The sequence below is a fragment of the Prionailurus viverrinus genome, chromosome B1 (assembly GCF_022837055.1).
Source record: "Prionailurus viverrinus isolate Anna chromosome B1, UM_Priviv_1.0, whole genome shotgun sequence".
Lineage (NCBI taxonomy): Eukaryota > Metazoa > Chordata > Mammalia > Carnivora > Felidae > Prionailurus > Prionailurus viverrinus.
The window spans coordinates 8,226,588-8,240,834 of record NC_062564.1 but is presented as its reverse complement, the minus strand read 5'-3'; the positions used below and the strand labels follow the sequence as shown (position 1 = coordinate 8,240,834).

The 14,247-nt window shown below is 42.6% G+C and overlaps 1 protein-coding gene across 2 annotated transcripts in view; it reads left to right on the top strand.

Moving 5' to 3' along the window:
• The window catches only part of VEGFC (vascular endothelial growth factor C), a 109,816-nt gene extending 102,313 nt beyond the window's left edge, over window positions 1-7,503 (top strand). For both annotated transcript variants that reach the window (XM_047856595.1, XM_047856596.1), the window contains exons 5-7: window positions 3,127-3,233; window positions 3,539-3,872; window positions 6,994-7,503. In XM_047856595.1, coding sequence (XP_047712551.1) covers window positions 3,127-3,233; window positions 3,539-3,872; window positions 6,994-7,108 — 556 coding nt within the window. In that variant the 3' untranslated portion in view covers window positions 7,109-7,503. The remainder of the gene's footprint in view (window positions 1-3,126; window positions 3,234-3,538; window positions 3,873-6,993) is intronic.
• Window positions 7,504-14,247: the final 6,744 nt, after the last annotated feature.

Here is a 14,247-nt window from a genome sequence, read left to right as displayed (position 1 = left end):
TAAATCACGTATTGGCAAAATGAAAATTCCCTTCTACTGCAAGCACCACAGCGCTGTGCCCTCCTGATACCAACATGGGAGTGTGTCACTTAACTCACGTCTATGTCAAGAGTAGGGCAATACAGCCAAAATGGACTTCTCTTCACTTACAGAAGAGTAATCTAAGCTCATTCAGCCAGGATTAGGTGTTATTATTCGGTAACTAAACATAGCTGCATCTTATTTGATGGAAGGGTAGTAACACTTTGGAAAGGAGATAAAGGAAAAAACGATATTGTTTTAGAAAATTGATACTGTCTAAATGTTATGTGGAACAATGGTTTATGATTAACCAAGAAAATTCTAATGACAAAAATATGTGGTAAGTAGAGACTTGTTCTTGGGAATACGTAAAATTATCGGGAAAGTACAATGTTCCCCAGGGGATATTGTTCACAAGAAAAGCAAGGTTTGGAACAGCATGTAAGAGAGGCTGTCTTCTGTGTAACAGAATGGAGGAAAAGATATACATGCGTACGTACTTTTCCTTTATTTACAGAAAGAAACACTGAAAACAAAAAGCTACAAAAAGTATCAGCATGCTTAGGAGGTGGGTCAGAATGAATCCTCTGAATATATATTTGCTCATAATTTTAACTGAAATCACATAAACGTTTCAAAAAATAAAATTATAAATAAAAAGGCATGTAGCATATAAGGCAAATATACTCTTATATATACTTTAGAAAATATAAAGATTGTTAGTAACAAAGATTTTAATGGAAGTTATTAGTATGAAGTCAAAGGAGTACATTTAAAACCCCAGTAATGTTACATTGTATTTGGACATAGCTCTGTGACTGTTTGTTTTTTCCTAAAAATATGTACACGTATCTTTTACTTAAAATCAATAACCTATTTCCAAAAATATACATTGCAAACATATCTTTTATTGTTTTAAATGGGAAGAATTATAAAGTATTGTAGGGAAACCCCACATAACTAATTCCCTACAAAATAACTTAACTATCTGTAGGAAAAGGAACATCCTATCTTGGTAGGATCTAAAATGCTCAAACGCTGTTCCCTTGATCATCCAGCAGTTATCATAGTTGTTAACACACAGTTGCTTTATATGTGGTACTTGGATTATTTGCATGCTGAATGAGAAATTAATTAGCTTATGAGATGGGAAAGCAGATAGCACACAGCGTTCAAAGACTTGTTACAAATCAAAAATAAAATTCAAGAAAACTTTCCATCACAGATGGTTTTTCATCAAGCTGGAGACATGACCCTTGAAGAAAGGCACAAGGAAGGAGGGGTAAGGGTAAGACAGTCATTGCCACTCGCAGTGCTGTGGGGAAGGTGTTTTAGGGAAACAGTCATACCGAATGGAACCAGGAGATTTTGTGGGTCTTAGGGCTCCTGTAGAGACTGCTGGGTGGGAGAGTTCCCATAAATTCTCAGAAGTGGTTGTCCAGGAAAAAGTGGTTGCAAAACATAGATGTGTTTACACCGTTCAAAAATTCCCTTCTGTGGTGCTGTTCAAGACATCAGGCTGTCTTTTAACGAAAGATGTGTCATTACCTCATCACACAGTAGGCCTCTGAAACTTTTCTTAGCACCATCCAAAGCACATGTCCTGTTTGCTTACACTCAGTGGCCCTGTGAAGATGATGTGATGTTCTAACAGTTTGGAATGTAACGCAACACTCTCCTATCACCTGTCGTTCACGATACTGAGTGTGGAAGAAATAATTGTATAATTATTTCCCCTGCACCGACCTCAGCTGAACAATTAGGTGGTAAGAGATTTATATACACTCTAAGTTAGGATATTAGGAGCCAAGAATCCTTCTTTTGGGTAAACATTACCTACAGAGACATTCTGTGGGATATACACGCATTTTCTAGTGCCGTGCCCCGCAAAGGTCAGTGTAACCTGATGTCACTGAACGGACCTAATCCCAAATGCCATTTTCCAACAAGCAGCATTAGGGCCCCTTGAAAGAATGGCTGATTCTGGGGGTAGGGGGAAAATGGGCAAGATGAGCTTGTGACAGCTGTTCATGCCAGAGAAGCTTCAAACTAGAGGGCTCATTTCATACAGGCGTCAACATGAAGGTGGCCCAGTCAGCCAACAGTGGGACAGCTGCAGCAAAAGAGCACTTGGTGTACTTGACTGAAGCCCGTGTGTTCATAACTTTTACCGAAATGATGAGGATAGAAGAAAAGGAAGGAGAGGGGGAGGAAAACCTAGAACAGCAGCATTAACAAGACTTCGATGCCTTTCTGGTGGAGTGTAGAGTGGAAGTTTGCATTAACGGACACTTTATAGTTATAGGTATCTGTGTTTCACAAACATCAGGAAAGGGGCACCTGGGTGGCTCAGTCGGTTGAGCATCTGACTTCAGCTCAGGTCACGATCTCACAGTCCGTGAGTTCAAGTCCTGCGTCGGGCTCTGCGCTGCCAGCTCAGAGCCTGGAGCCTGCTTGGGATTCTGTGTCTCCCTCTCTCTCTGCCCCTCCCCCACTCACGCTCTGTCTTTCTCTTTCTCTCAAAACTGAATAGACATTAAAAAATAAAATTAAAAAAAGAAAGGTCAGTAAAGGTGTTGAAGATGTTTCCTATCGAATTATTTGAAAAAGCCAAAAGTAGGAAGCAATTTCATTAGCTACCAATCGGAGATTCATAGCACATCCATTTGATGGACTACTGTGTCACCACTAAACAGTGGATGTAACAGTACATGATGATGTAACCTATGAAGAGATCCACAATATATTGTTTAGTGGAAGAAAGAAATTCCGGAGTGATAGAAGAGGCTTATTCCATTTGTACACAAGCTAAACCACTATGCAATTATACAAGTAAATGTACTTGCCTTAACCCGATAAAAGTCTGGAAGTGATACAAGACCACACCACCGAGAGTGGTCCCTGCTGGGCTTAGAATTTGGCCGCACATGGGAGTGAGGAGGGTAGTCTGAGAGGGAATATTCACATTTCACTTCATACATCCTTCTGTCATGGTAAAGCTTTTTCACAAGCACGCATTGGCTTTGCGATACGTCGGTAAGAATAGAGACGATCCCTTCTGCGTACCAGTTAGACTATTAATTCGTGTGTCTCTCTCTCCCCAAGGTGCCAGGCTGCAAACAAGACTTGCCCCACAAACTACATCTGGAATGATCACCTGTGCAGGTGCCTGGCTCAGCAAGATTTTATTTTTCCTTCTAATTCTGGGGAAGGTAAGCAGAATGATGTTTTAAAGACTAACTGCCAAGGGTCTCTATTTGGGTCAACAGATATGTTAATATTAAAAGCACATGTATGGTATTCAGATCATCTTGCTCTGAAATAAGTGACTACAAAACGGGCCATTTTCTACTTGACAGTGGGATTATTTTGAATTTCCTTGTAAAGGAACATACCCATGTTTGTGCACAACCCTTCAATGAAACGCACGAAGACACTTTTAAATGCTTTTAATTGTTTCCCACCACACCCGGCGCTAAGTAAGGTATAGTAAAGATGTCTGACTGTGTTTGTCTAGACTCTACAGATGGATCCCATGACATCTGTGGACCCAACAAGGAGCTTGATGAAGAGACGTGTCAGTGTGTCTGCAGAGGGGGGCTCCGGCCTTCCAGCTGTGGACCCCACAAAGAATTAGACAGAAACTCATGCCAGTGTGTCTGTAAAAACAAACTTTTACCCAACTCATGTGGGGCCAACAGAGAATTTGATGAAAACACGTGCCAGTGTGTATGTAAAAGAACCTGTCCAAGAAGTCAGCCCCTAAACCCTGGAAAATGTGCCTGTGAGTGTACAGAAAATTCACAGAAATGCTTCTTAAAAGGAAAGAAATTTCAACATCAAACATGCAGGTAAGAAATCTTCATAAATCGTATTCACTTGTCTTACTGAGAATAGTTTTTCTCAACCAAAAGAGCGGTTGCTTTTTAGAATGAGACCAGTTAAGTTCTGGGAGGCGAATTCTGTTATTTTCTAACCAAGGTTAAACTTCCGTTGAGACCGTGTTTACTCCTGAGAAAAACAAGACAGGAGCCCTGGGAACCCAAACCAGATCCAAGCTCTGAACACGCGCTAATCCTTGTCCCAGAGGCTGAGGCTGTGATAGTGGTAGGGAGACAGAGGCGCGGGACAGTCCCTCGACGAGCGTTTCTGGAACATCCGAACGACACTCAACTGCCCCCACCAAAAATTATGATGCCATCATAATGCAGGACACCTGTCCTCAGTGCAGTAACGTCTATGCAAAATATTCAAAGGACAGGATAGTGCCACTAATTGTAGAGTTGTATCGAGAAAGAATGACAGTTAAGCTGAATAGTGGCGTTAGAGAAATAAATCAATGTATCGCTCAAGATTATTCAAGACTCATTCCTGAAACGTGGATTCTGCCCCCTTTTCCACCCAGAAAAAGAAAATGAGACCGTTGGACTCAGACCCTTCCAGGGTTGAGCTGCTTCCTCTTTAACCTGAGGGCGAGGTGGTCTGCATTTTAGCCAGATCGGTGTCTCCGGCATTTTCTTCAACCTTGCTCCGCCAGACAGGCCTTCTCTCTCCCGTACTTTTGACGTCGTCAACTACTTTTCTTTCCCCTCAGCTTATGAGCGTTCCCGGACTTACATCTCATTAGCATCTTACTGGGATGCCGAGCGTATGTTAGCAGCGAAGCTCGGTCCTCTTCGAACTTGAGCCAAGACCTAGGCACTTGCCAATTGTGTTCGCCTCTTGCATCTGTCACATATTTAACCAGCTGTAACCGAGGTTACGCCCTGGCATTCCATGAGAAAGTTCTATGGAAGGTATCCGTAGACTCCACTGCCAAATTCAGTGGACACGTCGGTGTTCGTGTAACCTGTCCTTTGTGTACTTTTTCTCGAAGCTCCCCTCTTTGTCCTGGCTGACATAACGTTTCACTCTCCTCGCTGCCCTTTCAGCTCTCAGACCGTCAGTTCGTCATCACCAACACTGGCTTCTCTTCTTCCGGCGCACTCTTTAAAGATGGCAATAATGCCCTTGCAACAGACGAGCACTCACATGACTTAAAACTTAAATTGGGGGGCTGGGGGAGACTCTTGGGTGGCTACGTCGGTTAGGCGTCCGACTCTTGATCTCAGCTCCAGTCGTGATCTCATGGTTCTTGAGATCGAGTCCCATGTCAGGCTCTGTGCTGACAGCATGGAGCCTGCTAGGGACTAGGGATTCATTCTCTCTCTCTCTCTCTCTCTCTCTCTCTCTCTCTCTCTCCTCTCTCTCTCTCTCTGAGCCTGCTAGGGATTCATTCATTCCTCTCTCTCTCTCTCACTCTCTCAAAATAAACAAACATGTTTAAAAAATTCAATTTCATGTATCTACAATTTCCTACCTACATTAATGTTTACTACTTTTCCCAATAAGTAAAATTTCCATCTTTTTGATGCTCGTGAGGCTTGTGTTCCTGTTCCAATTTATGTCACCGATGATCTGTCCACAGTAACATTTTAGCTGCTGCATAAGGGAACTTCAGTGAATGTAGGTATCTCATGGATGACATTGTGTTCTTCCATTACTGTGTCAGAGTATCTTATAGGGATCTTGTGTTTCCTTTTTAGAATATCTTGAGCAACAACTGTATCCCAATTTTATCTGGGTATCTGCCTCCCAGAAGGATACTTCAAAAAGGCAGAATATTGTATATACTAAGTCTTACTACAGATTATTAACCATTTTGCACAGTGAACCCTTCTAAGAGACCCTACTATACTTGGAAAGTCTGATCTTATCTTTCCATAAGACTAAACCAGCCACCATACTTGTCTACAGAATTCTTATATTAACCTAAGAGAAAAGATTTCCATCTTTGTAATTCTCCTAATAGTATATACGTTGTTTCATGAAGACTTTCTGTTTACTGAAGCGCCGTGTTCATTATTCTAAGGATATACTTCCAGGTGTATATGTATATATCGAAGCAAAAACATATAGTATTTTGAAAATGTGGACACTCATTTCTTAATATGTATTCCAAAAGTGTCGGAGAGGGGCAGAGTATATATTTTTTGTCCACTGCCTTAATCATCAGCTTCCATTGATCATTGAGAATTGCATCTTTTTAGTAAAGGGATACCAGTAGTCCAACAATAATGCATTTGCACTTAGAGGAGGAAAAAAAAAAAAGTAACACTTGAACTAGATATGTTTTCCGGAGCACAAGAAATGACACTTCCAACTCACACGTGCAGGGTCTCTGTAGCGTGCTTTTGATCTCCCTGCCAGGCCACGCTGCCTTACGCCCTGGACGCCCATCCCGTTCTTGCACCGGCCATGTCTCACACCCCCCCAAGCTTCTTCAGAGGCAGCTCCCGTTCACTGGAGCAATAGGGCCTTTGGAGCATCTGTCCTTTCCCCACTGGAAGTCCAGGGTGGGAAGAGAGGGGGGCCCAGGGAAGCACCGTCCCTCTCCCCCTCCCCCAGACCACCTTCTTCTCCCCTGGAGCCCAGGCGGAGAGGGACAGGGACCCCGTGGCACAGCCAGCTGCCTGCCGGGTGGAGAGAAACAAAGGGAGGGCGGGGCTCCCCAATGGGGCCCACGGTCATCCCTTCCAAGTCTGGGTTCCGCACGAGCACCCAGACTCCTGGGGACTCCGCCACGCCTCTGGGCTCACGCTCTATCTGCAGAACTTCGACACTCACTTTCCCGGTCTCTCTTTTATGCTCCTTTCATCCACAAAGCAGAGGACACTTCAAAAGAACCAGTGCTCACATCACCTCCCCCTCACATCTGTTCGAGCAGCAACACTGGTTTTAGGCTTTTGCGGTCCTCCTCGGTTTTCTAATTCTCAGCCTCCAACTTCAGAAAGACAGAAACCTAAGAACAGGTCTATGGCCACATGAGTAACTTTGTTCTCGTTTTAAATGCAGAAAAACAACTGCGTTTGTAGCATCGTGAATCCGTTGCGTTGGTCGTCAACACAAACGCTTTCCTCTCTGTTTTCCTAGTTGTTACAGAAGACCATGTACGAATCGACTGAAGCCTTGTGAACAAGGACTTACATTTAGTGAGGAAGTGTGTCGCTGTGTCCCTTCGTACTGGAAAAGACCACACATGAACTAAGGCTGCACTCTTTTCCAACTTGTCACCTGGCGATCCTGGAAGACCGTGTTGCCACGCTCGAACTGTCCGTGAACAGAGAGACCTTTGTGGGACCCTGTGGACCACGACAAGTCAGGGTTCGCTGGACTTTGTGGACAACTTTACAGCAATGGACTGGAGCTCACCTGCAAAAGACCTCTTTTCAATGACTGGTTTTCTACCAAGGACCAAACAGCTGAGGTTTTTCTCTTGTGATTTAAAAAAAAAAAATAATAATGACTATATAATTTATTTCCACTAAAAAGATTGTTTCTGCATTCATTTTTATAGCAATAACAATTGGTAAAGCTCACTGTGATCAATATTTTTATATCATGCCAAATATGTTTAAAATAAAACAAAAGCTGTATTATAAACTGGTAAGTTCAGTCCATTACTGTCTTACATGATGAGCAAAACTTGATGATATGAAAACGTGCACCTCCCCCTGCCCTTTTTCCTTTCCTCTAACCAGACGTCAGATTTTTTTTTTCAACATTTATTTTTTTGGGGACAGAGAGAGACAGAGCATGAACGGGGGAGGGGCAGAGAGAGAGGGAGACACAGAATCGGAAACAGGCTCCAGGCTCCGAGCCATCAGCCCAGAGCCTGACGTGGGGCTCGAACTCCCGGACCGCGAGATCGTGACCTGGCTGAAGTCGGACGCTTAACCGACTGCGCCACCCAGGCGCCCCAGACGTCAGATTTTGATGACTCTGAAAAAGCGTGATTCTAGAAAACAAAGTTTCAGAGAGACAACATTTGCTATCCCATTTTATTTAAATTCATCTCAATATATTTAATAATTATAAATACTGTAGCACGTGACACTTTTGAATTTATAACCAAGCGAGTCAATGTGGAACATACTATTAGTTCGTCTGCTTAGTATGTCCCCGAGATGAAAGTTATGCCGTGCACTAGGATGATTCATTCAGACTCTTCGTGTGATTTAATATCCCTCAATATGTATTAAAATGGCTTTAAAATATTTCACTCAAAAAGAATCTTTCCCGGATATTTGACTTCTTCTGACCAGCTCAAACACTTGGCGTAAGCTGAAATGCTCGTTTAAAATACACTGGAGATCATGTTTAAATGTTCTTCTGTGTTAAAAAGGAAACATTTTCATAACACAATTGAAGTGTTTATTTCATTTTTAAAAAAATTTTTTTAATGTTTATTTTTGAGACAGAGACAGAGGGAGACACAGAATCCGAAGCAGGCTCCAGACTCTGAGCTGTCAGAACAGAGCTGACGCGGGGCTCGAACTCACGAACCGTGAGATCATGACCTGGGCCAAAGTTGGACGATCAACTGACTGAGCCACCCAGGCGCACCATCGTTTTTAAAAAGGCATTATGCTAAAATGCTTTTCTCTGGGAACAAATATTTTGGCTACATAAATGTAACCAGATGAGTAGTTTGCATATGGACAGGATTATTTCCTGGTATGACACAGCTACAGCAATACATAAAAATAATTAGTCCTGAAAGAAGAAAATTCTATAGTTATATGAAGATAAGTCTCTTAAACCTTGCAAGTTTAACAAGAACATCTTTAAATGGTGTAGGTGACTGCTCAAAACAGTAGTACTTGTGTTTTGCCATAAAATAATTTGCTTTCTTGAAAAATATTTAAACAGAGTGATGCCTTAGACATGCCCTCAGTGTTTTGAGTACTGACTTCTAAAATAATGTTGTCCACAGTGTTTGCAGAATTCCACTTACGTGCTGTGCATGACTTTAACATCTCATTTATAAATTAAGACTCTTCCTGTATTAGGGGAAGATGATCTTCTGAAATTCTCTCATTATACATTTATGACCATCTTCCTGTTGATTTGTGAGGACGGCTTAAGTCTTCAGGCAGAAAATACCTGTGTTGTACATTCAAAGTTCCAGCCAAGGTCTAGGGTATTTTCAAACGTGAACAGCAGAAAATGATGATAGTAAAAATACCAAAGAAAAAATGCTTACATTTGACAAAAGCTATAGTTTTATAAAGATCTCTCCACAAGCACAAATTCAGGGATGATTTTACCAAAGGAAAAGTGGAGTAATAAATAATATCTTTCCACCTGATGAGACGGTCCCTAGTGCGTAAAATCGTCACCGTCTGTGAAATTCAGCGGAGATTCACTTCAATCATTTTTCATCGCATTTGAGCCAAGAATGTAAGCAAACAAACATTATGTAATGTTATGGGAATCTGGTTAATCGTTTTTAGTTTTGATACATTTAAAATGTATTGATTTTTTAGCTAATTAAGGGGGGAAAGTGTATTCTAGGTTTCAAATTAACCCCAAGGCCACGTAAAGAATATGAGAACCTGATACAATGACCACTATCAGCCTTAAAAAAATCTCAAGTATGTGTTGACAATTAGTTTCTCAGAATATATGGCTAAGCCAAAAGAAATCACTAGACCAAAACTTAAATCATGAAGCATGCCAGAAAAATAACACTTAATTTGTCCCTGGAGATGTAATAATTTTGGTCAAAATTTAAAATAACATGAGCAGAAACAATATACTGCCAGAGATACTTGCAAACAATTTTATGTGGATGATAAAAATCTCACGCCACTAAATTATAATAATTGAGATTTTGTGGTCCCAGTTTAGACTAGAGATTTTAGAGTTCCTTAGAATGTTAGCAAGCATGATTCAACAAAATGCTGAAACAAAATTACAGTGAGAATGTAAACTCTCCAGGAGCCTCAAGATACCAGCCCAGCCAAATCTCAAGGATAACGATGAGAAAATACTGGAAGCTTGCCGGGATACTTGATACATTCAAATCCTAAAGAGTTCATACAGAGAATTTTATGTCTAGAAACTAAATACTGTATTCTCAGTTTAAAAGACTAATGGGCCTGGCTGGCTCAGTCAGCAGAGCATGTGACTCTTGATCTCAGGGTTGTAAGTTCAAGCCCCACGTTGGCTGTAGAGATTATGTAAAAATAAAAAACCTTAGGGGGAAAAAAAAAGCGGTCGTGTAACATTTAGCTTCCAGATATTTTTTTGGAAGGGGGTTTTAATTTGCTAGCTGCTTGAGTGAAATCGATCCGTGATCAGACTTTCTAAAAATAACCTTTGCCTGCCACGTGCATATAACTCACACCAGAAGTTTGAGGGGTGACCATCAGCGGCATTCACTGGCCTCCCCAGAATGCGCTTAAACACAAGGAGAAAGGGTCACACGCTTTCCTCTCATCTCTTCCGGGGTCCCTGCTCCGATCAGGTGAGGCAGACGCAGCAGGTGAGAGAGCTTATACTATGGCCTTGTATAGCTTGCTGCCCAAAGCATGCGACTCCTTACTTGGGCAACTTCGAATGTTTCCCAACCCAGTAGGTGCTGGGCAGAGAGCCGAACAAGGGTCTGTTGCCCTCACCTTACCTTTGTGACCACACTGTCCCACCCAGATCTGAGCTTTCACTGGCAGACTTTTCAAAGAATGTTTAGGGACTTTACCTCTTGAACCGCAAATGAGAAGGACATTAAAAAAAAAAAAAAAAGGTTATTTCACTCTGCTACAGTAGAAGAGTGTTAACTGATTTTTATAGAGATGGATTCTAGAAAGTTCTAAATAAATCCAATATGGTATCTGAGGAAGGCACAGACTACACCCAGAGAACAATTGAAGGAAGTCAGTGACATGTTTTATAACATAATTCCCAGTTTCTCTGTTCATGTTGGAAGTTTTAGTGTATATTAAGAATATTTTTCAAGTGGGGAATAATTATCTGTTAGTGAGTGGAACGGCAAATGAGGCCTGACGGCTTGAAGACATTTTTTTTAAGCCCAAGTTTCACAAAAAAATTGCTCACAACTCATCGGCTCTAAAAAGCATACAACAATGGAAGGAGTAGGGATCGGGAATGATGCGCCCGTTTTTTCATCTTGACTTTTCGGCCGTGCCCCTGAGCAAATCACCAAAACCCTCAGAGTCTCAACTTCTTACTCTATGGAAGGACAGAGCTGGGTGAAAATGGTGTATCAAATCTCACCTCTGAAGCTGCAAAGTTTGTACTAAACTACATGCAAAGGGGGGGGGGGGGAAACACACAGAGAATGTTTTTAAGAAGTTCAAGGAAGCCCCATTCTTGAGATTAATGACCCCACTAAGAGGAAAAAAAATTTTTAATGTTTTTTAAAGTCTTCTTAAAATGTTGAGAAAGCCCTGTTCTTTGAAACCAGTGACATCAAGAGAACGATCATTTAAAAATGTTTTGTCTAAGAAATTATACGTGAAAACTCCTCTCCTTCTGCCTCTACTTCTTAAAGGCTAACTAATTTAGACAGCCAACAGCATCGTTCTTCCTGATTTCTTACCAAAGGTGGTCACACAGGGAGACTCTGGAAAATTTCTTTCAAATGTTGGAAAGGGTAATTATCTTGAAAAAAACCAAAAAAACAAGCAACTTTCCCGAAGAAGGCAGAAAGGAACACTCCCCGGGCACCGTGTGCAAACCTCAATCAGGTGCCCATACGCTGTCTTTCATCCAGGCCAAGCCATTGCGCCACAGATGACTCTGAACGTTGAAGCCATCTGGAGTTCTGGTGATCGGCTCTCATCAGGTATGGGGCCCGCACCATCAGGACCTGGCATCTACATGATCTGGAAGTACACACGCTAAAACGCTCAGATGCTACCCTGGGGCTCGCCCACCAGGGCTGATGACACATCGGGCTTGAAAGACACGACTGTCCACACAGACAGCAATCACATCTTTCATTCAATAGCCACGACGATGAAATGCCATGAAGAACTTCCTTGAAATCCATCAAATGATAACTAGCTGCCTAAGAATTAGAAATGGTCTCAACCAGAAATAATTTCATAAATACTTTTAAAAATGTTTCCTGTATATTCAACACTACTTTAATTTTTTTTTTAACGTTTATTTATTTTTGAGACAGAGACAGAGCATGAACAGGGGAGGGGCAGAGAGAGAGGGAGACACAGAATCGGAACCAGGCTCCAGGCTCTGAGCGGTCAGCACAGAGCCCAACGCGGGGCTCGAACTCACGGACCGTGAGATCATGACCTGAGCCGAAGTCAGACGCTTAACCGACTGAGCCACCCAGGCGCCCCTATTCAACACTACTTTAGAAGACTTTCTGACCATATTTGTAGTGTGCTGCTAAAGTCTTGGGTTTTTTTCATCATTTTAAGGCAGCTATATCTATTCTTAATGTTTTTAAAACTTCATCTTCCTTCTATTCAAACATATATTTAAATTCAGTAGGAATTTGAGATTATCATCACACTTCCTTAAATAAAACTATGTGGCTGACACATTGTTTAAAAACAAGCTTTTCTAAAAAAAAAAAAAAAAGTGAGGGGGCACCTGGGGGTCTCAGTCGGTTAAGTGTCTTACTTTGGCTCAGGTCATGATCTCACAGCTCGTGAGTTCGAGCCCCGCGTCAGGGTCTGTGCTGACAGCTCGGAGCCTGGATCCTGCTTCGGGTTCTGTGAATCCCTCTCTCTCTGCCCCTCCACCACTTGTGCTGTGTCTCTGTCCCTCTGAAAAGTATAAATAAACATTAAAAAATAAAAAATAAAAATGAAAATAAGCTTTTCTTCAGCACTAGTGTCATATGGAGATGTCTTGCCACCAAGATTTCAAAAGCCTTCCTGATGTGTCCTCTATTATGCCCCCTTGTTTATACTTCCGATCTCCTTTCTAGGACAGATTTTTATTTTTTCAACCCACTAATTTGTTCCCCTTATTTCCTGCTCATCTTACCTAATGACCTGTTACCCCTGATTATTCTTTTCCTTATTCCTGGCCTGAGGTTTGTACTACATGTTTGTGACAATCTCTGCTCAATGGAACTATCACAGGCCAGAGAAGGCACATAGGGATCAGACAGGATGTGGGGACGTCAGACTCAACATTCCCAGCCTCCTCTGATTCCAGCCCAAGCGTTGGATGGACAGACTGATATCAAAAGTAGGGGATGCTATCTTAAAATGGATATGATGGGGACACCTGGGTGGCTGTCGGTTATGCGTCCAACTCTTGATTTCAGCTCAGGTTATCATCTCAGGGTTCGTGAGATCAAGCCCTGTGTAGGTCATTGCGGAGCCTGCTTGGGATTCTGTCTCTCTACCCTTCCCCTAGTCGTGCTCTCGCTCTCTCAAAATAAATAAATTTTAATAAAAGAGAGGGAAAGGGAAAGAAAAGGAGAGAGAAAAAGCCAAACACACTAGTATTTTAAGAAAAAAAAAAGGAAGAGGTCTCATGTAACCTGCTGGGAGAGCGACAGAGAAAGAAGGTGGGGTGGATTCCTGACACATGCAGGAAAAATTTCTGCAGTTGGGGAACAAGAATGGCCAAGGCAAAGTCACACTATCTGTTGGGCAGGTCTGGGATTATGGTGTAAACCTGAGTAAACATGATGAATACCACGATGGTGATGTGACAGTTCCACTGGGAAAAGCCTGGCAGAAGACGCAGGATCCTTGGCACCAAGGAACGTCTGTCTTGACTTGTGCACGTGGCAAAACCCTGATGCCACCTCATTCACATCGAGGTGCGTAGCTTTTGACGAGGTCTTGGGGAAACAAAGAATGTCCTCATCTCTGCACTTAAAGCAGGTGTCTTTCCATGAATTTCAGAGAACTTGGGAGTCTCCTTGTGATCTTTTTTAAACAAGTTACGAGACCGTCTCGCCCTGGGTGAGAGGCGGACAAGTGCTGTTGCCCACGTCATGAGTCACCTTCCAGGGCTCAGGCGAGCAAAGTCCCCTTGATCCCCACGGTGTGGGGACGCACAGGGCCTGCGCTCTGGGCCATCTGCAGCCTCATTAAGCTGAAGAGATGGTGGAGGTGGGAAAGTGCTCTTCAACAAACGAGATAGTTCCGGAATTTGAGTTAGACCTGGGAGAGGTTTTTAGCGATGATAGAAATCGACCTCTCGTTCTTACAGATAGTGAATCTGCAGCCCTGAACCGTTAAAGGTTCTTCTGGGGACGAGCAGCAGAGCGGCAGAGTCCCTAAGAAACCCCGGGCTGGCCATCACGAGGGGTGGCATCCCGCCGCTTCCACAGTGACCGTCACCGTGGCGTATGTCCGCCACGTCCTGGGCAGCCAGGCTTTCCTCTGTTTC